Raw genomic sequence first — 23215 nt, forward strand, 5'->3', positions numbered from 1 at the left:
ATGCCATATTAATAACCCTTTTTTTTTCTATGGCGCCAATCTCAAAGCGCTTTACAGAAACAAATAAAACAAAAACACACCATATAAAATAATCCACAATATAAAATCAAAGCAAGAAAATACACCACATAAAATAATGCACAATGAAAATTTGATACAAATATTAAATTAAAAGCTAGTTTTAAGGTAAGATCTAAAAATGCTAAGAGATTTTGCCTAATCTCGATCGGTAAAGAATTCAATAGTTTTAATTTACGGAGGATTCTTTATTTAGTGATTAAATGATGAAGCGGTCAAAGAATAAACCCATGTTTATGTTTTTTTTTTGTTGTTTTTTACAGAATTGCAATTATTGTTGTTTTCGGCAGATATGCATGCTTAAATTCTCTGTAAAGTTGTTATATTTCATCTGATTTAGCTTTTCAAACTATAGCATAAACAAGTATACCCAGTCTTGAATTTCAATGGCTTTCACTTTTGTTCTTGTCTGCTAGATAAGGATTTTGAAAAATTATATTTCATTTGTAGTCAATTAGATATTTCAGAGCTGATCAAGCATAACTAGAAGAGTTATATTTACTACAGAAATTGAGCAAACCTCATTAAACCCTTATTATAATATAATGACGTTCAATTATTAACCACAATGTAACTGCAGAAAGGATTTATTGAAAGGGATATGACTCAAATCCTTTCCCATTATATATATATATATATATATACATACACATGTGAAATTATCATGATTTAAACTTGGTCATCAAAATAAAAGATATGCATTATTTACAGTAAAAAAAAAAAAAAAATCTATCAAATTTCAGCTTATATACAGCTTTCAGTCATGATTCACATTCGATCATTTACAGTTAATAAAGTACTAGAATTAATAAAGTACTAGATACAGTATTAAAAACAATATTAGTAATGCATAATAACAAAGGCAGCTTCTGACACATGATATTTACAACGGGATAAAAAGTCCAACTTCACAGATGCTTAAAGCTTTCTCTGATAAAAAAACAAAACAAAACATTTTTTTCCGGTTTATAAAATAAAAATGCAGATTTTTCAATGAACACAGATTCCTTGTTGAACACTGTTGATAGTAGATCACTTGGACGAGCCAGAACACCGTACGGGACGTTTCAGCGGAGGAGAGGAGCTCGAGCTTTGGAGATGGAGTTACTGTGAAGACAAGAGACGCTTTAAAGACCAAACCAACGTGTGCAAGATGGCAAGAGCACAACATGCGCATGCTTTAAATGCGGAGGACGCTCCATTATTAGAAAGCAGAAGGAAGCTTTAGAAGAAGAAACGAAGGAAGTCTGATACCATGGTCTCTGAAAGCGCACCGATGGCATTGCGTGAAGCACGTTCCTTCTTCTGGACAGAGATCGTCTATCACAGGCACGGGTAAGGCAAAGGCAGTGAGGAGATAAAAACCCATTACAACTAAATCTCTGATCCTGGTAATGTTTCAGAGGCCCGTTCACAGCTGGTGTTATTAACACGTCTCTCGTGGTCACAAGTGTGGAGTGATTTACATTAATGCGCACCAAGACTGCTTTTATTTGATCAAAAATACAGTAAAAATGTGAAATATTATTGTAATGTAAATCATCTGTTTTCTATGTGAATATATAGTAAAGTGTAATTTATATCCTGTGATCAAAGCTGAATGTTCAGCATCATTACTCCAGTCTTCAGTGTCACATGATCCTTCAGAAATCACTCTAATATGATGATTTGATGATCAAGAAACATTTATGATTATTATCAGTGTTCATATTTTTGTGGCTGTTTTTTTAAGTAAAAAAAAAAACAAAAAAAAAAACTTTTATTCGTCAAGGACGCATTAAATTGATCAAAAGTGACAGTAAAGACATACAAAATAATATTTTTTGAATAAACGCTGTTCTTTTGTTTTTTCTATTCATCAAAGAATCCTGAAAAATAAAATGTATCACAGTTTCCACAAACATATGAACACTGATAATAATCATAAATGTTTCTTGATCATCAAATCCTCATATTAGAGTGATTTCTGAAGGATCATGTGACACTGAAGACTGGAGTAATGATGCTGAACATTCAGCTTTGATCACAGGATATAAATTACACTTTACTATATATTCACATAGAAAACAGATGATTTACATTATAATAATATTTCACTATTTTTACTGTATTTTTTGATCAAATAAATGCAGTTTGGTGAGAATAAATTCCAAACATCTAAAAACTAAATCTCTAAACTTTGCATTTGCATGCAGCTTTAAAAGCCCAAATATATCGCCAGATAAACCTGATCAGAGACGCACGATCACCCAGGAGTAAACGGGTCCGACTCATGATTACTGACACTGATACTGGAGAAGTCACTCAGACCCAATCATGATCCAGTCCAAACTAGAGCCGGGCAACGACTAATCACATCCAAAATAAAAGTGTGTGTTTACATAATATGTGTGTGTGTCTGGATCACGTCACCAGTCTCGAGTCGCACGGGGATATTCGTGGCAATAGCCAACAATACATTGTATGGGTCAAAATTATCCATTCTTCTTTTATGCCAAAAATCATTAGGATATTCAGTAAAGATCATGTTTCATGAGGATATTTAGTAAATTTCCTACTTTAAAAATATAAAACATGTATTTCTGTGAGTGAATGCTGCACAATCGCCAACATAAATGATCAACTTTAAAGGAGATTTTCTCAATGTTTCGATTTTTTTGCACCCTCAGATTCCAGATTTACAATAGTTGTATCTCGGCCAAATATCGTCCTATCATAACAAACCACACATCAATGGAAAGATTATTTATTCAGCTTTCAGATGATGTATAAATATCAATTTTAAAAAAAAGTGACCCATGTGACTGGTTTTGTGGTCCAGGGTCACATTAGTGTGTGTACTGTCTATAATTATTTATATATAAATACACACATGCATGTATATACATTTATACAATTTATATTATACATATTTTATATATTAATAACACATTTTTCTTAAATATATACATGCATGTGTGTGTATTTATATATACAAAATAATTATACACAGTAAACACACACACATATATTATGTAAACACAAACTTTGATTTTGTATGTGACTGATAGTTGCCCAGCACTGAATCACGGTCGAGTCGTCCATGATTAGCATGATAGCGTGCAAGCGAAGACGAGAGACGCTCAGCCCGTCAGAGTCATGCAGGAAAGATGGAGGCGTGACGGAGATGAGAGCGTTCACGAGCCCCGGTCACACGGGCTTCTGGGACTTACTGAGCTCAGGGAACTTATGGCAGAGTAAGTCCTCTGGTGCGGCTTTAAGTGCTTTAAGCTCGACTGCTTGATGAAACTATTGTTGGCCATAGAGCCAGCGCTAACGTCAGAGAACACGCCGTCCGTTTCACAGGCCATTACGTGCAAGCTGCCTAAAGACTGAGCGAGCCTTGAATGTAAAGGGCTGTGAAAGGAAAACGTCAACCATCACACTAGAGCTTTGCTCAAGTTGCTTTAGTGATTTTAATGCAAAACGGCGTAAAAACCTCATTGAATCACTCACCTACTGGCCCTGTTGGACCCGAGCGACGCCCGCGTCCTTTTCCTTTTATCTGAGCTGCATGAGGGACATTTACAGATTATAGCAAAGTTGATCATTCAGCATTTAAATACATTTATTTTTTCAGTAATCGAATACCAATGCCCTAAATAATTAAATATGAAAAATTTATATAAATATAAAAAAAAAAGACTGGTTTTAAAAATATAAATAAATAAATAAATAAAATACTTGCTTAAAAACAAAAAAAAGTATTTTTTGTCAGTAATCGAATACCAATAAATCTAAATAATTAAATATGAAAATATATATTTATAATATATATAAATATAAAAAACAAACGACTGGTAATATATATTTTTTTATTTGTCAGTAATCGAACACCAATGCTATAAATAATGAATTAAATATAAAAAATAAAAACAAATCGAAATTAAAATGCTTAAAAAAAGTCTATATAAAAAAATGTATATAAATATAAAAAAAGAAAGACTGGTTTAAAAATATTAAAAAAACAATAATATATATTTTTTTATTTGTCAGTAATCGAACACCAATGCTATAAATAATGAATTAAATATAAAAAAAAAAAACAAATCAAAATAAAATGCTTAAAAAAAAAAGTCTATTTTTTGTCAGTAATCAAATACCAATAATCTAAATAATTAAATATTAAAAATGTATATAAATATTTTTTTTAAAATGACTGGTTTAAAAATATTAAAAAAAAATATATCTTTTTTATTTGTCAGTAATCGAACACCAATGCTATGAATAATTAATTAAATATTAAAAATAAAAATAAATAAAAATAAAATACTTGCTAAAAAAAAAAGTCTATTTTTTGTCAGTAATCGAATACCAATATCTACACAATTAAATATTAAAAATTAATTCATATTTTAAAAATAAAAACAAATAATAAAAACATTTTTATATAAAAAAAAAGCTTAGTCAGTAATCGAACACCAATGCTATAAAATCAATTAAATATAAAAAATTAAATAATTTAAAAATAAAAACAAATCAAAATAAAATACTTGCTTAAAAAAAAGTCAATTTTTTTGTTAGTAATCAAATACCAATAATCTAAATAATTAAATATTAAAAATTATAATTAATATTTTAAAAATAAAAACAATTAAAAAAAAAAAGATTAGTCAGTAATCGAACACCAATGCTATAAATCAATTCAATATAAAAAATGAAATAATTTAAAAATAAAAACAAATCAAAATAAAATACTTGTTAAAAAAAATCTATTTTTTGTCAGTAATCACATACCAATAATTTAAATAAATACATAAAAAAATTAAGTAAATAATTTCAAAAATAAAAACAAATCAAAATAAAATATTTAAAAAAGCAAAATATTTTATTTGTTTAGCTACATAACATGACAATGTGAATATGTAGATTATTTTATTATTATTGCTATATTAACTTAAAATCTCAGAGGTTCGACTGACAAAACAACCCTTTTACAAACCTCGCATACTATTGAGATTAAAGAGATTTGGCAAAAGTAATATTCTCTGTATTTCTTTTAACAAGGATATAATTACAGAGTACACAGTTTTATTCAAATAAATAAGAAAAGTTACCTTAATGACTTTGATGCTGATTTGGTGTGAATTGTATTTTCTTCCAACCTGCAAGTAAAGACAAAAACAACATTCGATAAATATTTAAAAGCATTCTCTACAGCCGCCGCCAAATCATACAACGTGCATTTGTACGGTCATTCAGCAAACTTGATTATTGAGAGCAAAAAAACATAATTTCTGTGGATTTGGCCATTCACGCATTCCATACCGAAACATTTTCAGCAGCATTGACCTCATAACACTGACCTCTTCAGAAATATGAATCAGAAATAACTGCGATCAGCTTCATTGATTATGACTGAACTTGAACTATAGAGGATTACACTTCAATATGCATTACATTTCATTGCTATTTGATATTGTTTTTATCATTATGGTTTTGTTGGTGCAATTAAAGAGCTTTTGTGAAATGTATAGGAATAATGCAAATTGATTTTGGTGTCGTTTTAATATAAAACATGGTCCATTTCAGTTTATATGTGGATTAATTCCCACAAAACATTGTTTCAAAGCAGCTTTATGGGATAGTAGCTCGTCTGGGGCTTTAAAGCAAGGAGAAAAACTCCATAAGACATTTAGATAAAGAGGGAGAGACACAAAACACACTATCCAGTTGCATAAAGTACGTTATACGTCACGTTTCCGAATTAATTGTTGAATTGTACTGTTTTAAAGTAAGACCAGATTAAAGGATCAACATGCAGAATTAATGTTGAAACTCCAAAGTGGAAAAACACAAGGATCAATGCATTACATTTATGACATATTCTCAGTTCCCACATCATGTTTACGCCGGTCAAACTCAACACACCAAACTGAGGCATTAGATGAACCTCATGAATCTGATTCCAGAAGAGCATAATAATAATAATAATAATAATAATAATAATAATAATCCTCCAGTGAAGTTGAAGGAATGTTCCAGGTTTTAAGCTCTACTGACAGCAGAATGTGCGTCATAATGTGCATTACCACAGAAAATACATGACTTATTAAAAACATAAGATTTTTAAGACCAAAATTTAAATAAACAATTGGGTTGCTCACAGTTTAATAAAAAGTACAGCCACAAAAGTCACTTACTAACCTGGTTATGTACATTTATATCTAAAAAAATTAAATAATTAATTACTTGAAATAAAATACAATTGTGTCAATTTCAATTATGTCGTCAATTTTGACTTAGTAAGTATTTTTAATCTCATAACCATGACCTAACAAGGACATTTTTTGTTGGCATTTCTGAATTTCTGATTCTATTTTACTGAAGTCCCCCTGTGTTGCAAATCCAGCGTTTAATGTTGTTTATGTGTCTATGTGGTGTTTTTAATCTGCTTTAAGACAAACCATGTGTAAATTCATAAGTCGACAGCATTGCTGAGTATTTCCTCCTTAAAACTGCAGTGAACCAAAGACAGTCTCAAAAACACGCTTTGAAATCGCTGGTGTTTCTGACGTCACAAACTACCTTGTAACCAATCAGATCAACGTGTGATCGTCAACCAGTGGATCTCTGAGCTGAGTGAGTGAGTGGAGGCGGGGCTCATTTGCATATTCATAGAACCGCGCATACTAAATGAGGCAAGGGTGTCGAGTTACATTCAAGATATTTTAAGGCATAAAGATGAGTTAAGGGATACAATTATTGACTACAGGGGGACTTTAAAAAACTGTCAGTGATTTATTGTTGGTTATATTCAACATTAAGCCACGAATGCTGAAAATAGAGCTTATCGTTCGTAAAGTCAAACCGAAATGTTCCTAAAGGAATAAAACAATGCTGTATCTCAGACTGGGGTCACAGTTTTCAGGACGCCTGTGATGTTTGTAAAGGACGATCCGTCGAGACACTTACAGCGTTCCAGTCCAGAGAAGGGCTAAGAGAGTGACGGGAGAAATCATTTACAATCCCACCCCGTCTATACAGTAATGGATGGAAGGGAAGCCAAACAACATCCAGCAGAAGACAACGCTACAGAGAGCAGAGAGCAGCAAAGCTAGCGGCCATCTGAACACAGGGGCGAAACTCAGAACACAACACAAGACAAGGAAGCAAGACAGAAGCCTTTTCCCATCATCACTGCACACTGGACGGATCCGCCAAACCACATCCACTCCATTTCTGCCTCGTTACAACATGAACCGTGTGCTTTAAAGTGCCCTTATTATGCTATTAAAGCTCCTAATGTTGTTTTAAAGGTCTCCTGTAACAGATTTACATGCATCTAAGGTCAAAACACACTAGTTTCCTCATAATCTGCACTTCAGCGTCAGCTAGTGTCTGAAACGCTTCGATCGAAGATTCATTCTCTCTAAGCTCCGCCTCTCTGAGAGCTGCTCTGCTGTGATTGGTCAGAAAGCAAACGCTCATTATCATATCTGAATCTCAGCTCTTGATCACAGTGATACGAACAGTAACGATGGCGTGGGTTTTACCATATCAATCTCAGAGTCTTCTCCACATGAACCACACGAACCAAACTCCTCCAGTCTCAGATACACTGCAGTGTTTGAGGGCGGAGCTAAGAGACACCATTCAGCCAATCAAGACCAGAGGCGGGCATTATGCAAATTAGTTACATTGTTACACTGTAACAGAAAGTGAGATTGGAAATACTGACAGCTGTTCAGAATCTACCTACTTTTGGGAGATAATAAACTTCATTTCTATGTGAAATTTCTACATTTATTATGTGATATAGTCATTTTGATCTTCGCAGACCTTTTTCCATTCACAAACAGCTGCTATATTACACACTACATGAAAGATAACATCCCAAAAAGCATAATAGGGGCACTTTTAAACCAGGATTTTTGATCATGGATCAGGATAAAACGGAGTAAATGCTCTTTATAGACACTTTAATATTACAAAACTTAAAATTTAGATTGTAAATCGTAAATCGAATTCAATCAGTGTCTGTATCGGTCTGAGATCAGATCCAGTTTACAGTGCAATTGAAAAAGACGATCAAAGCAAACCGGCCACAGTGTGTCACAACAACACAACGCAGTTCACACACGTCATGCACACACACATCATCAAACATCATCATGCAAAGCCAAGACTTGGTTAGAACATCAAAAAAGCACTGAACATGTTACAAGAAAGGTCAGAGCAGTTCGTGAAGCTGGACGGCCTTTTTTTGTTGTGACCCCGTTTACACTTTTAGACCCAAACTGAGGTTTAGTTAATAAAGTAAAACACGTTCTCAGTGAACGTGGAAGCAAAACAAAGGCACTGAATGAAATGAGGACCTGCGTCAGCCACATGTTCGTTATGATGGGCGATGATGTCACAGACTCACCTGAACGTCATTCTGCTACCGTTTCAACGACACACAACAGTCGGGCCACAGCGAGCCCAGAAAACTGCAACACTTTACTACCATTCGCCTGCTGTGTGATAAAAGGCTTTTGGGGTCTTTCTCGTCTCGCCAGCACAATCATTAACAGGAAGACTGAGGTTTTAAACTCTAACACCGTGTGCTAACTACACGCGACGCGCGATAAAAGGTTATTCTCCACGTTAATCAGAGTGTGTGTCCTAACCAGCCGCGACACGCGACGATTCTGTTTTAGAAACGGTGTCTGTTTTTCTGCGACGTCGCGCTGGAACAACAAACACAAAGTGTGGCGATGATGATCTCAGGTGCTGTTTATGTGCTTTATTTAATGTTAAAAGCGTGTCATGTGACTCTGAATATCATTTAGTGCTCCAGCTTTGAGGCTGTAAAAGCAACAGGATCTAATTCACCTCAGATCTTGAAATTAAACAAATGTAAACAAGAACGCTCAAACTGTGAACAAACAAGTGTATTCTTTGACAAAGATTGATTTAGTAACTCAGCCTATGTATTTGAATAATGTTTAAATGGAGTAATATTTGTGAATTTGATTATGTAGCTGCTTATCCGTTTTCTAGCGAGTGCCGTCAGGATTACTCTGGTGCCGCGAGACTCCCCCCACATGCTGTTCTGATTGGCTGACTCCGCCCACACGCTGTTCTGATTGGCTGACTCCGCCCACACGCTGTTCCGATTGCCTGACCCCACGCACACGCTGTTCTGATTGGCTGACTCCGCCCACACGCTGTTCTGATTGGCTGACTCCGCCCACACACTGTTCTGATTGGCTGACTCCGCCCACACACTGTTCTGATTGGCTGACTCCGCCCACACACTGTTCTGATTGGCTGACTCCGCCCACACACTGTTCTGATTGGCTGACTCCACGCACACGCTGTTCTGATTGACTGACTCCGCCCACACACTGTTCTGATTGGCTGACTCCACCCACACGCTGTTCTGATTGGCTGACTCCGCCCACACGCTGTTCTGATTGGCTGACTCCGCCCACACGCTGTTCTGATTGGCTGACTCCGCCCACACACTGTTCTGATTGGCTGACCCCACGCACACGCTGTTCTGACTGGCTGACTCCGCCCACACGCTGTTCTGATTGGCTGACTCCGCCCACACGCTGTTCTGATTGGCTGACTCCGCCCACACGCTGTTCTGATTGGCTGACTCCGCCCACACACTGTTCTGATTGGCTGACTCCGCCCACACACTGTTCTGATTGGCTGACTCCACGCACACGCTGTTCTGATTGACTGACTCCGCCCACACACTGTTCTGATTGGCTGACTCCACCCACACGCTGTTCTGATTGGCTGACTCCGCCCACACGCTGTTCTGATTGGCTGACTCCGCCCACACGCTGTTCTGATTGGCTGACTCCGCCCACACACTGTTCTGATTGGCTGACTCCACGCACACGCTGTTCTGATTGACTGACTCCGCCCACACACTGTTCTGATTGGCTGACTCCGCCCACACGCTGTTCTGATTGGCTGACTCCGCCCACACGCTGTTCTGATTGACTGACCCCACCCACACGCTGTTCTGACTGGCTGACTCCACGCACACGCTGTTCTGATTGGCTGACTCCGCCCACACGCTGTTCTGATTGACTGACCCCACCCACACGCTGTTCTGACTGGCTGACTCCACGCACACGCTGTTCTGATTGGCTGACTCCGCCCACACGCTGTTCTGATTGGCTGACTCCACCCACACGCTATTCTGATTGGCTGACTCCGCCCACACGCTGTTCTGATTGGCTGTGGGTTTTGATTGATTTTGACGCATCTTGCAGTCGCGTCTAGTGTGGACAGACACATTATCTGTCGCTGGAATCTTGTCGCGCCGCGTCTGGTTAGGACACGGTGGAAAACATGCAGTTAGTCTCTGTAAGTCATGCACACACACTTAAACATCCATCATTACCGGAAAAACACTATTTATGCAGATTATCCGGTGGGGGACTCGACTCGATGAGTGTCTAACGCGGTTCACGTCCACTGGCGCGTGGCTTTCTCAAGCTCATTTCCTAGTTCACGTTAATGGGGGATTCAGTGCTGTAAAGCTACTGGTCTCTAAATTATAAACATGATCAAAACACACACAATCGCCTCCAGTCCTTCTGTCGTCTGATTGATAATTTATTATTATTTAATCAAGAAAGTCTTCAAGTATAATTGTACAAACGTCCTCCTTCAGTTCGAGCTTCACGAGTCTTTCTGCTGAGAAATCTGACCTGATTTTATCAAGAATAACTTTCATATTGTTAGTAATATTCCAGCGTGACTGAAGCAGCTTCACTTTACTTGATTATCCTTTTTTTTTTAATCACGAGTATTAAATATGATCATCAGGCTTCTGAGGAAGGTTTATTTGTTCATCTCTGTATTGCATTGCATTATATGTTTTAAAACTACAGAGCTTTGATTATAAAACTAAGAATTTAAATATAATCTTACTAAAACATTATTGGCAGATATTGATATTCACATGCATTTTATGTAAAAATCTGCTATACTGTTATAAAGATCTCATTGATTTACATTATACGCATCAAAATTTCATATAAATATCAGCATCTGCACCATATTTTTGCTCAGTTTGAGCCTCTGAATAAAATTAAGCTGTTTTTCTTCCATATTCTCACTATATCAGACGATATAAGCCATAAAAGCCTGATGTATCTTAAGATACATTTACATGTTTAGATTCAATAAACTGTTTTATTTAAAAAAAAAAAGATTTTTTGACTATTTCAGGCTTTAAAGGGTTAAATTGTAAGACATCACCTTTAATTCAGATCTCAAATGCAGTTTGCATGCATTCATTGTATCTTTGTAGCAATAAAACAACAACCGAAGCTCACAAAAAGCCTGGGAATTTTAAATAAACGTTGGTCTTTTCTGAAATCATAAGCACGATGACTTTATTGAGGATTTATTCCTGAAGACTCGCAGGAATCGAGCGGATTGCTCCTGCACCAGTGGACCTGCACCGCCAGCCTCGATGGACACGTGTGTGTGTGATGGACAGGAGAGGGGTGTAATGGAGAAGAACTTACGATAGTGAGCCCGTGGACGCTCTGGACTGCCTCTTACTCTTCAGAGCTCGGAGTTTATCGCCTTGCGTGAGACCGCCACACTCCTCTTCATCTTCCTCAGTGTGCTGAAGAAATGAACAACACATGTGGTTAAAGAGGTGCTATAATGGCCTTTTCACAAGATGTAAAATAAGTCTCTGATGTCCCCAGAGTGTGTGTGTGAAGTATCAGCTCAAAATACCCCACAGATATTTTTATACAGCATGTTAAAATTTCACTTTTTGAGGGTGAGCAAAAACGCGCTGTTTTTGTGTCTGTCCCTTTAAATGCAAATGAGCTGCTGCTCCCGGCACAGGGGGCGGAGCTTCAAGAGCTTGTGTGAGTGTGTTGAAAAATACTGAAAATTTCAAAAACTTTTAGCCTTTTATGTTCAAACCGGAGTCAGACAAAGATGGAGAGACTCAAGAAGAAGTGACAACATGTAGAAGCAACGAATGAATGTTAGTTGATGAATTTATGAAGCTGATGTGTAGTTATCTTCTAGTCATTGATTAGCATATTCTGTCTTGATAATCTATAAATCGTGTTCAGGGGGCGGGGTTTATGTAAATTTTAGGGTTGGTGATATCACTAACCCATTGTAGTCTCTACCAGCCGTTTGTTGTAGTCCTTAAAAAGGGATTTCTGTAAAAGTAAATATCTCCCTTTGCTTTGAACTTTGAGCATCGTAACTTTGCAGATGTTGTTTATGCTCAAACAGCAACATTACACACTAACTAAAGTTAGAAAAGTGATCAGATTATCTTTTCCTGGCTAATTGTGCACTTATTTGCCATTAAAGCAGACCAAACTTTACGTTGTTGGTCAAACGTACACATTAACTGAGTTGTTAGTGTAGTTACTCACCGTTTCAGAGGCTGATTTCCTCTGAGAAATGTTCTTGTTGGTGCCATTGATGGAGATATCTTCCACTCCGGACAGGATTCCAGCCACTGCCGTTTTACTCGAGCCGTTTTCCTGCTCATTTACGTTTTGACGGTACAGATCACCCTCTGCCCAGAGACTCGCCTGCTTTCTGTTAGATTCAGATGCGTATAAATTAGTATTAGGCCTAGACTGGTATACACAGTACTGGTCAAATGTTTGGAATGATTCAGATTTTTATTGTTTTTGAAAAAAAAAAAAAAAAAAAAAAACTCTTCTGCTCACCAAGGCTGCGTTTATTTGATCAAAAATACAGTAAAAACAGTGAAATATTATTCTAATGTAAATCATCTGTTTTCTATGTGAATATATAGTAAAGTGTAATTTATTCCTGTGGTCAAAGCTGAATTTTCAGCATCATTACTCCAGTCTTCAGTGTCACATGATCCTTCAGAAATCACTCTAATATGATGATTTGATGATCAAGACACATTTATGATTATTATCAGTGTTGAAAACATTTCTGTGGAAAACGTGATACATTTTATTTTCCAAGATTTTTTGATGAATATAAACTTCAAAAGAACAGCATTTTACTCTTTTGTAACATTATAAATGTATTTACTGTCACTTTTGATCAATTTAATGCGTCTTTGCTGAATAAAAGTATTCTTTTTCTTTTTTCTTTACTTACCCCAAACCGCCATAAAAACATGAAATGTTTTCAACACTGATAATAATCATAAATGTTTCTTGAGCATCAAATCATCATATTAGAGTGATTTCTGAAGGATCATGTGACACTGAAGACTGGAGTAATGATGCTGAAAATTCAGCTTTGATCACAGGATATAAATTACACTTTACTATATATTCACATAGAAGACAGATGATTTACATTACAATAATATTTCACTATTTTTACAGTATTTTTGATCAAATAAACGCAGCCGTGGCGAGCACAGCATTAATCTAAATTCCGAAACCGGTACAGTATCGACATTGCTGTGGATTAAAGCGTGTGCAGAATCACCCACTCTTCAACAAAGTTCTGTTGAGGTCCAATGACTGATCCGGGTCTGCAGATCCTGATCCATGCGATGGCTTCGGCTGCAGTCAGTCTGAAGTGCTTCATCATGTAACAGCCAATCAGAGTCCCTGTTCGGCCCAGACCCGCTGAAACACACAGGGGTTACGCCTGTCAACATCTCTACTTCATGATATTGAATTATACGGGGAAAACCTTTTAAATATCTGGAGCTACACTTTTATCGGTAGCTGAAAGCATATTATCTGAAATATTTAATAAACAAACAAGTAAATAATTTTCACATGTACAAATTCTGATACCAACCAGACATGTAAAACATGCAAAGTTTACATGCAAATCAATAAACAACAACGCCGGAAAGATTCTGTGCAGGCCAACATTTTTCAGCATGTGACGTCTATCGCAAAGTCGTGATGTTATTTTCGGGCTCTACTAGAATAGAATTATTTTCCTCATATTCTCCATTGTTGCGGCACCTCTCGTCCCAGTCTGCCAGTAACGCCGTTTACTTCAGGGTTCGTACACACACTGTAAAATGAAATTCCAGGACTTCTCAAGCACTACTTTTTTGGTTTTCAAGGACTACAATCAGAGATCTCACTTATCAAAAAGGTAAATAGATAAAAATAAATAAATAAAAGGTACAAATAAAGCGCAGAACATGCAACGGCTGCGGTAACTTTAACCATTAAAAGGATACTGTGACAAAGATATTGATTTTCTTGTTCAAACTGATTTTTTCTCCCATGAATATATGATTGACCTGAAGAATGAAATAGGGATGTCCCGATCAGGTTTTTTTGCCCTCGAGTCCGAGTCCGAGTCATTTGATTTTGAGTATCTGCCGATACCGAGTCCCGATCCGATACTTAATACATAAAAAAAGAATAAAGAAGAGCGAAAAAACAGATCCAGGATGTTCCTTATTTTTTATTTAATTCACCTTATTTTAACATTCAACAACTCTGTTAACAAACAGAGCACTTCTGTGAGGTAGCTTGAACAATCAAGTAATACATAAATTCTTCACTTTTGGACTTTAGTGCAACAGTAAATATAAAAAAAGTCTAATATATAAACAAATAGCACCTCAACTTAAAATACCCGGCAGGCATGTAAACAAATAAAAAATAAAAGTGCTACAGTGTTTGCAAAGCCAGTAATGTGCTTTTAGGAACTACACTCCTAACTCTACGCCGGTTTCACACCGCACTGTTAGCAGAGCGTGCAGCGCGTATTTTTTTTCGCCGCCCATGTTACCAGATTAAACCAGGCTTTGGAGCATTCACACCGCACGCAGAGGCGGCGCGGCAGTGCGTAGTAGAGCAGAGCAGGAGTGCCGCGATCGTTTCGGCGCCGAGTCTATTTTTGCTGCGCCGCTTTTGCTGAATTAAAGTGACAATACATTGATCATGGCCAAAATACACCGCAGTTTTATCCAAAAAGTGCATTGATGATATCTATTGTGTTTTAAACAGTCAATCAAATGACCAACAGCAATTTAAAAAGAAAAAAAATGTCCAAAAACAAACTTGTTGCCATAACAATAAAATCAAAGATGAAACAAAAGTTATATAAATGAAATTATTAATAAAATAAGCTTCTTGACAAGTCTTTTCTCTTAAATGTATTTGAAAACGAAAAAAAGCAATGCCAACTTATCCATTATGGAGTACTCTGTCTGTAGCCTACACAACCCGCGGTTCAGCCGCGCGTGACAAACGCTGCCAGTGTGAAAGCAAAACGCACGTGTCCTGCTCCTGCTCACCATACACTGCTCCTGCGCTGCTTACTAACGCGTGGAGTGTGAAACCGGCGTAACTCTGTGCCACCGCATAAATATTGATGTGTTAAAAAATAATGAGAATATATATATCCGAGTCCTGATCGGGAGGTAACGTCCGATTCCGATTGAGTCTGAAAACACGTGATCGGGCCCGATTTCCGATCATGTGATCGGATCGGGACATCCCTAGAATGAAATCCTTGAATATTTATATGAGAGCAATATCACGCTCATAGTCATGTGAAACGGCTCTATATCAATATCAGACGGGTGAGAAAAGATTGTTTTATCAATCAAATTAAACTATTTTCTATTAAAGCCTATAGTCTATCAATAGTTCAAGCACTTTCAAGGCTGTTTTCAAGGGTTTCCCAAGACTTAAATTTCAAAAAGTCAAATTCAAGCACTTTAAACGAACCCTGTTTAGTTCCGGTCTCTATGAAGCCCCTCCTTCTGAAAAGCACACTGTGCTCTGATTGGTCGGCTGGAGAAGTGTGTTGTGATTGGTCGAGCGCTTTGAGTGTGTTTGGGAAATGTCCCGCCCCTAATTACCATAACCACCAGTTTAACACACTACTAACTAACTCAACCAGGCCCCGCCCCTTTATTCTGCGCATTAATTATTATAATGAGGAATATTGTGATGTGTTCGTTCCCGAAAGAAACTCAAGACTAATGGAGGCGTTTCAGGAGTTCAGGAACACTGACTCTGATATAGAGAAGAGCTGGAGCTTCTTCATGATCAAACAGCAACACTACACACTAAACACACATGAACGTGGAGAAAAGCTCATTAGGTGCTCTTCAAGCGTGCATAAAACGAGCATTAAGTGCCGGACCTTTACAGTGGACGGCGATGGCTCCGTCAGCGCTCTCGCAGATGTTCAGGAACTTGCTGACGATGGCATCGTTAGGCGTACTTCCATCTACGAAGAACAGGTCGTGGTGTTTGAAGCCCATGTCTGTGAAACGCTTGGCGTCGTACATTTTCTTGTTGAGCCGGATGATGTTGGTGATGTTGTGCTTCCTGAAGTACGGGAAATACGCTTCAGGGGCATGAAGAGGGTATCCTGAAGGAGAACAGAACAAATGTATATAAATCTGTATATTTTACACAGATCAGACTAGAGTTAAAGGATTATTACACTTCAGAATTAAAATTTCCTGATAGTTTACTCTCCCGCACGTCATCCAAGATGTTCATGTCTTTCTCTCTTCAGTGGAAAAGAAATGAAGGTTTTTGAGGAAAGCACTCCAGGATGTTCCTCCATATAGTGTCTTCAATGGGGTCCAACGGGTCGAAGGTCCAGATGTGAGTTTCAGTGCAGCTTCAAAGTCTCGACACGATCCAGCCGAGGAATAAGAGTCTCATCTAGACAAACCAGCCGACATTTTACAACTAAATAAACATTAATATACTTTTAACCACTAATGCTGGTCTTGGACATCCACAACTTCACGCATTACGTAATCAGGGTGAAAGGTCACGCGTGTTCCGGTTCAGAAATGTAGGATAGGGCGAAAAACTCCCTCTCATTTTATACTTCGTTTGACTCAGTCTTTGCACGTTCGCTTTGTAAACACTAGGTCTGTTCTTCCCCCTACGTCCCGCTTGACCTTTCACCCTGATTACGTAATGTGTGTCGCATCACAGCTAGAGCAAGACCAGCATTAGTGGATAAAAGTATATTAATGTTTATTTAGTTGTAAAATGTCGGCTGGTTTGTCTAGATGAGACTATTATTCCTCGGCTGGATCGAGTCGAGACTTTGAAGCTGCACTGAAACTCACATCTGGACCTTCGACCCGTTGGACCCCATTGAAGACACTATATGGAGGAACATCCTGGAGTGTTTTCCTCAAAAACCTTCATTTCTTTCCCACTGAAGAAAGAAAGACATGAACATCTTGGAAGACATGAGTAAATTATCAGGAAATTTTAATTCTGAAGTGTAATAATCCTTTAAAGTATTGGTATAATGTGAGAACAAGCCAATCCATACACACCATTCTCAATTTTACTCTTGGGATGAGGACCGCTGAAAGCCAGAAACTTCCCTGGAATGATCCAGTTAAAATCTCCATTTTCTGCCCGCTGGAAAAAACATTAAAGATCAAAATGAACAAATGCACATAAATTTTTTTTTTGCACTGTAATCAGAATAAGTTCCTCTTGCAGCATCTCTGATGATGTGGGCGGGGCAACCTGTCACTCACATGAGCTCAGCCAATAGCAAACCACAACCATCCAATCAATTCCTCACATACAAAATCAAGCCCCGCCCACATTTGCTCTTCTTCCAGAAGCGTTTCACTCGGATAAACGGCACGAGCGCAACTTCCCTTTAAAGACGCATTAAATCCGAAGTGTGAGATTAAACTTTACTCGAAACTCACCTCATAATGCTCATATTCCTCCACATTAAACTGTGAGAAGTCCAGCCAGCCGAGGTGCAGAGCCTGAAACACAAGCATGCGATCAGTAGGAACAGTGAACGAGTCTGATGAAGCTGCAGGATCTGGATTACCTTGTGAACGCCACGAAGACAGTCAAGAATATTCAGATTGTACATGCAAGTTCCAAAAGACGCATCTCTGTTGAACGTAACGGAAAAAATCAAGTCAGATTAACAGAAATAATCCAAAGGAAATGAGATTTACTATTACAACTGCTTTTTAAATAGGCCATCTCATTCATTTTTATTTTTCCTGAGGTCCACATGCAACTTGTTGTGCTGGAAAACTTGACACCTCATAATAATATGCATTTTATTGAATAATAAAGGGGATATATATCAATTATTACCGAAAAGGAAGATACGATGCATTTTGAGAGACAAGAAGGCTGTACGCTTCTTCTGGTGTTTTCTGTAGATGCATTACCTATAAAAACAAGAGGACAAACAATAGTGAGCCTTCAACATCTGGAAGAACTATAAGCACAGTTTACATGTTATAAATATGTTTGAGCATTTTATCAGATTGCATTTCTATGGAAGCTTGTTTCCGCCACAGAATAAAACATTTTAAAAGATAATTGCGACTTTTTATCTCACAATTGCGAGTTTACATCTCGCAATTCTGACATTATTTCTCAGAATTGTGAGATATAAAGTCAGAACTGTGTGAAATAAAGTCGCAATTGCGTCTTATAAAGTCAGAATTCTGACTTTTTTTCTCGCAATTGCGACTTTATATCACGCAATTCTGACTTCATAACACGCAATTGCGAGATATAAAGTCAGAATTGTGAGATATAAACTATTCTGAGGTAAAAAAAGAAAAAAAAGTCCGTCTTTTTTCCCCCCTTAGAATTGGACGTTTATATTTTTTTACAGAATTCTGACTTTATAAGACGCAATTGCGACTTTATATCTCGTAATTCTGACTTTATATCTCGTAATTCTGACTTTATATCTCGCAATTCTGACTTTATAACACGCAATTGCGACTTTATTTCACGCAATTGCGACTTTATATCGCAATTCTGACTTTATAACTCGCAATTGCGACTTTATTTCACGCAATTGCGACTTTATATCGCAATTCTGACTTTATAAGACGCAATTGCGACTATTTCACGCAATTGCGACTTTATATCGCAATTCTGACTTTATATCGCGCAATTGCGACTTTATTTCACGCAATTGCGACTGTATATCTCGTAATTCTGACTTTATATCTCGTAATTCTGACTTTATATCTCGCAATTCTGACTTTATTTCTCAGAATTGCGAGATATAAAGTCAGAATTGTAAACTCGCAATTGTGAGATAAAAAGTCACAATTATCTTTTAAAATGTTTTATTCTGTGGAGGAAACAAGCTTTCATACATTTCCCTAAAAGGCAAGATAAACAATAAATATAAAGTTGGACTGGGAAACTCACAGCGTAAGAACCGATCAAATACGCAGCATTGGCTTGTTTCTTTCTGTCCCCACAGGTATAAAACACAATTTTCTTCTTTGCATGAACACAAGACTGTTGGATTAGAAAAGCACACATTCAAACATAAATCTTTGAAATGATATTGCATGCATGGAAAGACTGTGTTTAGTAGAACAGTGCAACGTTGCATTTTATGTGCCAGTATAATGAAGCGTCATTACCTTCAGCTTCTTGTTGAGCTTGCAACAGAAGCGATAAAACATGGCCAGGTTGAGCGGGCCAAAGTCCGCATAGAAGCTGTTCAAATATAAAAATCAAAGAGGTCAATGATAAAGATCTGGTGCAATGCACTGGAAACTAGAGGCTTTTCTAATGGTGAGAAACTCAACAAAAATGTAGGTTTTGTCTTGATTATGGGACAGTGTGAGTTTTTCTTTCCATTGTTGTAAGTTTACATGCATGCATGAATAAATACATAAATGCATCCATATACATGCATACATTTGTAAACTTATGTATGCATGCATGTATGTTTATGTGCATGTATGAATGCATTTATTCACATATGCATGGATAAATACAGTCATGAATGCATGCATATAGATGCATTCATACATAAGTTTGCAAAATCAAAAAAAAAAAAAAAAGGCTCATTATACAATATAGTGAGAATATGGAGGAAAAAACAGCTTAATTTTATTCAGAGGCCCAAACTGAGAAAAAATATCTATTGCATAAACTTTGATAAAAATGCATATAAATATATGTCAATAATATGACTTAGCAAGATTATATCTAAAATGCTTAGTTTCATAATCAAAGCAATGCAATGCAATACAATGATGATTAAGAGATGAACATATAAACCTTCCTCAAAAGCCTAAAGATCATATTTTATACTCGATAAAAAACCACGAGCTGAAGTTGGACGTTTGTACAATTATACTAAAAGGCATTTTCTTGCTAGAAAAGCTTAAACTATCAATCAAAAGGCATGAAGTAGATTGTGTGCAATGATTTTGCATAAGAATAGGACAGAGGCCGCACTATGCATAAACGTTTTTTATTCGTTGCACAAACGCGTTTCGGCGTGTGCCTTCTTCAGTGTGCAATGATTTTGAACATGTAAGAGGCCTCATCACTTATCAAATATGATAATGTAGCATTAAGTGTATTAGAATGTCCCTAATAATGCGCCATAGACTGTGTTTTACAAGTAAACCTCTCTTACTTCTCATAGGAGAGCTCTTCATCAATGCAGAAACAGTGTCTGTCAGGAGAGCTCTTCGCCTTCTGATGAAGAAGAGCAAAATACAGCTGATCTGAAAAACACAAAGTGCACATGATGAAGGAAACCAAACTATTCTCAAATCTCTCACAACAGAAGCATTTCCACGCGGTCCATTAATGTAAACACATGATCTGATGAATCTATTGGTCCGAGAGATTTGAATCCGCGTCCCGGAAGTGAGTTAAAAAAAACAAAACCCAGTGAATTCACACAGACTGATCCGGACCACAAAACTAAAGAACATTTAAAAACAAAAAAGAAATACGAGCATCACCTTTAATGACCTCGATGCAGTTTGACAGATTGCAGGTTTCTATGTAAACGTCGTTCCGGTGCATTTTTTTAAAATCTTGGTTTAGTTCAATCTAATTCCAAACTACATTTACACATACAAACAAAAATAGTCAAATTTTCGTCGACACTTTATGAAGAAATCGAGTGTGTCATAGGAAATTATGCGACAAGAAAGTAAAAATACTTAATGTTTACGCGTTGGACTTGAATTAAAAATTAAGAGAATCTAAAACAATACATCCGTTTTGACTTTATATAAACGTAAATAACGTTACACAGCACTAGCGATCTTTCTCTCTTGCTCCTGAAGTCGTCCGAGTAAAGTTCAATGCTGTTTAAAGCTCAAGTTAAAAGCTTTTCCGGCACCTGATTGGTTCACAATCGCACCGCTCAAACGTCAATCACAACTAGGCCCCTCCTTACAGAATTTAAACGGTAGAGCAGGGAATATTCGATGCGCCGATTGGTCAAAAGAAACTATTTTTATGATTGTTCGTAGTGCGTTTCTTTGTTTTAAAACACATTTCCTCTCATTTTCATGACTGTAACGTAAACCAAAAACATAAATTGTAAAGTAATTACGCACATTTGTTTTATAGTCTATAATTTATGCAGATTAAAAAACCTTTTCCGGTACCTGATTGGTTCACGGGCGTACCGCTGACACGTCAATCACATTAAGCCCCTCCCTCCACAGAATTTAAACTAAAGAGCAGGGAGCATTCGACTCTGATTGGCACGCTGCCCAAGCCGTTGCTAGGAGAGAAGCGTCGATTGGCCAATAGGATTTAATTTTTTTTCGCTTTGATTTACTATTTATTACACTCATTTTCAGTGATTTACAATCAGCGAACAGAACAAAGAAGATGATTCAGCCCTTGAACAGGCAAAATTAGAAGTTAATAGTGATGTTTTAATTACTCTCATATAAAACCAGCGTTAATCTCCATATAAACAGCAGTTTAAGTCTGATGTTCGGCGCAAAAAAGCTCCAAATTAACCCCTGACAGGAATTATAGCACACTACTTTATGACCTCAATGTTGGTTCTACTTTATGAGATCATTATGGCAGCGTCTGTGGTTTGTTTACCTGTGATATGAACGTAAATATCGCTCTTGGACTCCGTCTGGCCGCTCAGAGAAGCGCAGAGTCTTTTCCTCGACTCGCTCCGTCGCTCGCTCTTGCGCTTCATACTTCTCTAGGCATGCAAAGATGGCGTTTCAAACGGGAATGTGCGATGAAAGTGCGTTATTGTGCATAGTCCAGCTTGTAACAGCTCCATGCGCTGCAGACCGAAGTATATTTGAGCCAGTTGTCCTGCGAGTGACGTATGTGGAAGGCAAGTTTCTAAAAGCCTTTCGAGTGACGTCACTGCGCCACCATCCTGCTGCCCAACATCCGGGCACTGGCAGAACTTTAACCCGTCACGGAACACGACACACTCTGAGATTGTTTTTTTAGGATTGTTTGTATTGTGTTTTTATGATTTCATATAATTCTCATAATTATAGTGTCAATTTTTTTAGTGTTTTATCCTTAAATTGTTAGAAAACCAAAGCCATATGTCTAAACAAGTTGTGTTCGAAATCTAAAGTTGATATCGCAAAACTTGAAACGCTAAAAGGTAAGGTATGCCTAATTTATGATGATTACATGACTGGGACACTGACAGTTAACAGACTAAATGTTTAAGAATTTATGCATAATGGGAATATATTAGTCTATACTCTATAGTATATATGCAGATTTAATTTTCTTTATGTTAAATATCTTATTTCTTATCTTTTGAGTTTGGGGATGAAACTTAAACTGGACATATATGGATCTGGATATAAATGTATATACATGCATGCAGATAGTGAAAGAATAGATGTATAGCTGCTTCTGCATACATTCATACATTCATGCGTGCGTTCATACATTAATGCATACATTCAAACATGCATACATACATTCATTCATGCATGCATATACATACATTCATACATGCATAAAAACATATATACATACATTCATGCATGCATACATATACATACATTCATACATACATGCATACATTAATGCATGCATGTATTCATGCATGCATGCAGACATTCATGCGTGCGTGCATACATTAATACATGCATTCATATACATACATGCATGTATGAATGTATGTATATATGTTTTTATGCATGTATGAATGTATATATGTTTTTATGCATGCATACATATATACATACATAAATACAAACATGCATGCACACATACATGCACGCATATATACAAACATGGAGATAGGGGCGCCCCAAAATGTAGTATTGTGTAAGGGCTGACTTGTGGAAGAGACTGAGAGTAAAGGGGAGTGATGATGAGGATGCACACTCAGACTCGAGTGGAAAGACACCAGGATTGCT

The 23215-nt window shown here is 37.0% G+C and overlaps 1 protein-coding gene across 5 annotated transcripts; it reads right to left on the reverse strand.

Moving 5' to 3' along the window:
- Positions 1 to 249: 249 nt before the first annotated feature.
- On the reverse strand, positions 250 to 22215 carry cdc14b (cell division cycle 14B). 5 transcript variants are annotated; one of them, XM_079896539.1, is made up of 16 exons: positions 21909 to 22215; positions 20464 to 20554; positions 19454 to 19529; positions 19233 to 19325; positions 18150 to 18226; positions 17872 to 17938; positions 17741 to 17803; positions 17351 to 17438; positions 16183 to 16413; positions 13544 to 13682; positions 12489 to 12657; positions 11604 to 11707; positions 5175 to 5222; positions 3574 to 3627; positions 3291 to 3474; positions 250 to 1185 (listed from the first exon to the last, which is right to left on the reverse strand). In XM_079896539.1, the coding sequence occupies exons 1-16, from the start codon at positions 22009 to 22011 to the stop codon at positions 1183 to 1185; spliced, it is 1590 nt and encodes a 529-aa protein (XP_079752665.1). In that variant the 5' UTR covers positions 22012 to 22215; the 3' UTR covers positions 250 to 1182. The 5 variants fall into 5 exon arrangements, with proteins under 5 accessions (XP_079752665.1, XP_079752666.1, XP_079752668.1 ...); XM_079896540.1 differs by lacking the exon at positions 21909 to 22215 and adding an exon at positions 20798 to 21132; XM_079896541.1 differs by lacking the exon at positions 3291 to 3474 and adding an exon at positions 1333 to 1398 and having other exon boundaries at positions 256 to 1185.
- Between the last annotated feature and the right edge of the window lie 1000 nt (positions 22216 to 23215).

This window comes from Squalius cephalus, assembly GCF_949319135.1.
Source record: "Squalius cephalus genome assembly, chromosome: 16".
NCBI lineage: Eukaryota > Metazoa > Chordata > Actinopteri > Cypriniformes > Leuciscidae > Squalius > Squalius cephalus.

Bases quoted from the DNA above. Each gene is read 5' to 3' on its own strand.
- cdc14b (XM_079896539.1), bottom strand. From the start codon at position 22,011: ATGAAGCGCAAGAGCGAGCGACGGAGCGAGTCGAGGAAAAGACTCTGC. The intron at 19,530-20,463 runs GTAAGAGAGGTT...ATATTTGAACAG, and splicing joins GAAGAGCTCTCCTATGAGAA to CTTCTATGCGGACTTTGGCC. The intron at 17,439-17,740 runs GTGAGTTTCGAG...TGTTTTTTCCAG, and splicing joins AGGAATATGAGCATTATGAG to CGGGCAGAAAATGGAGATTT.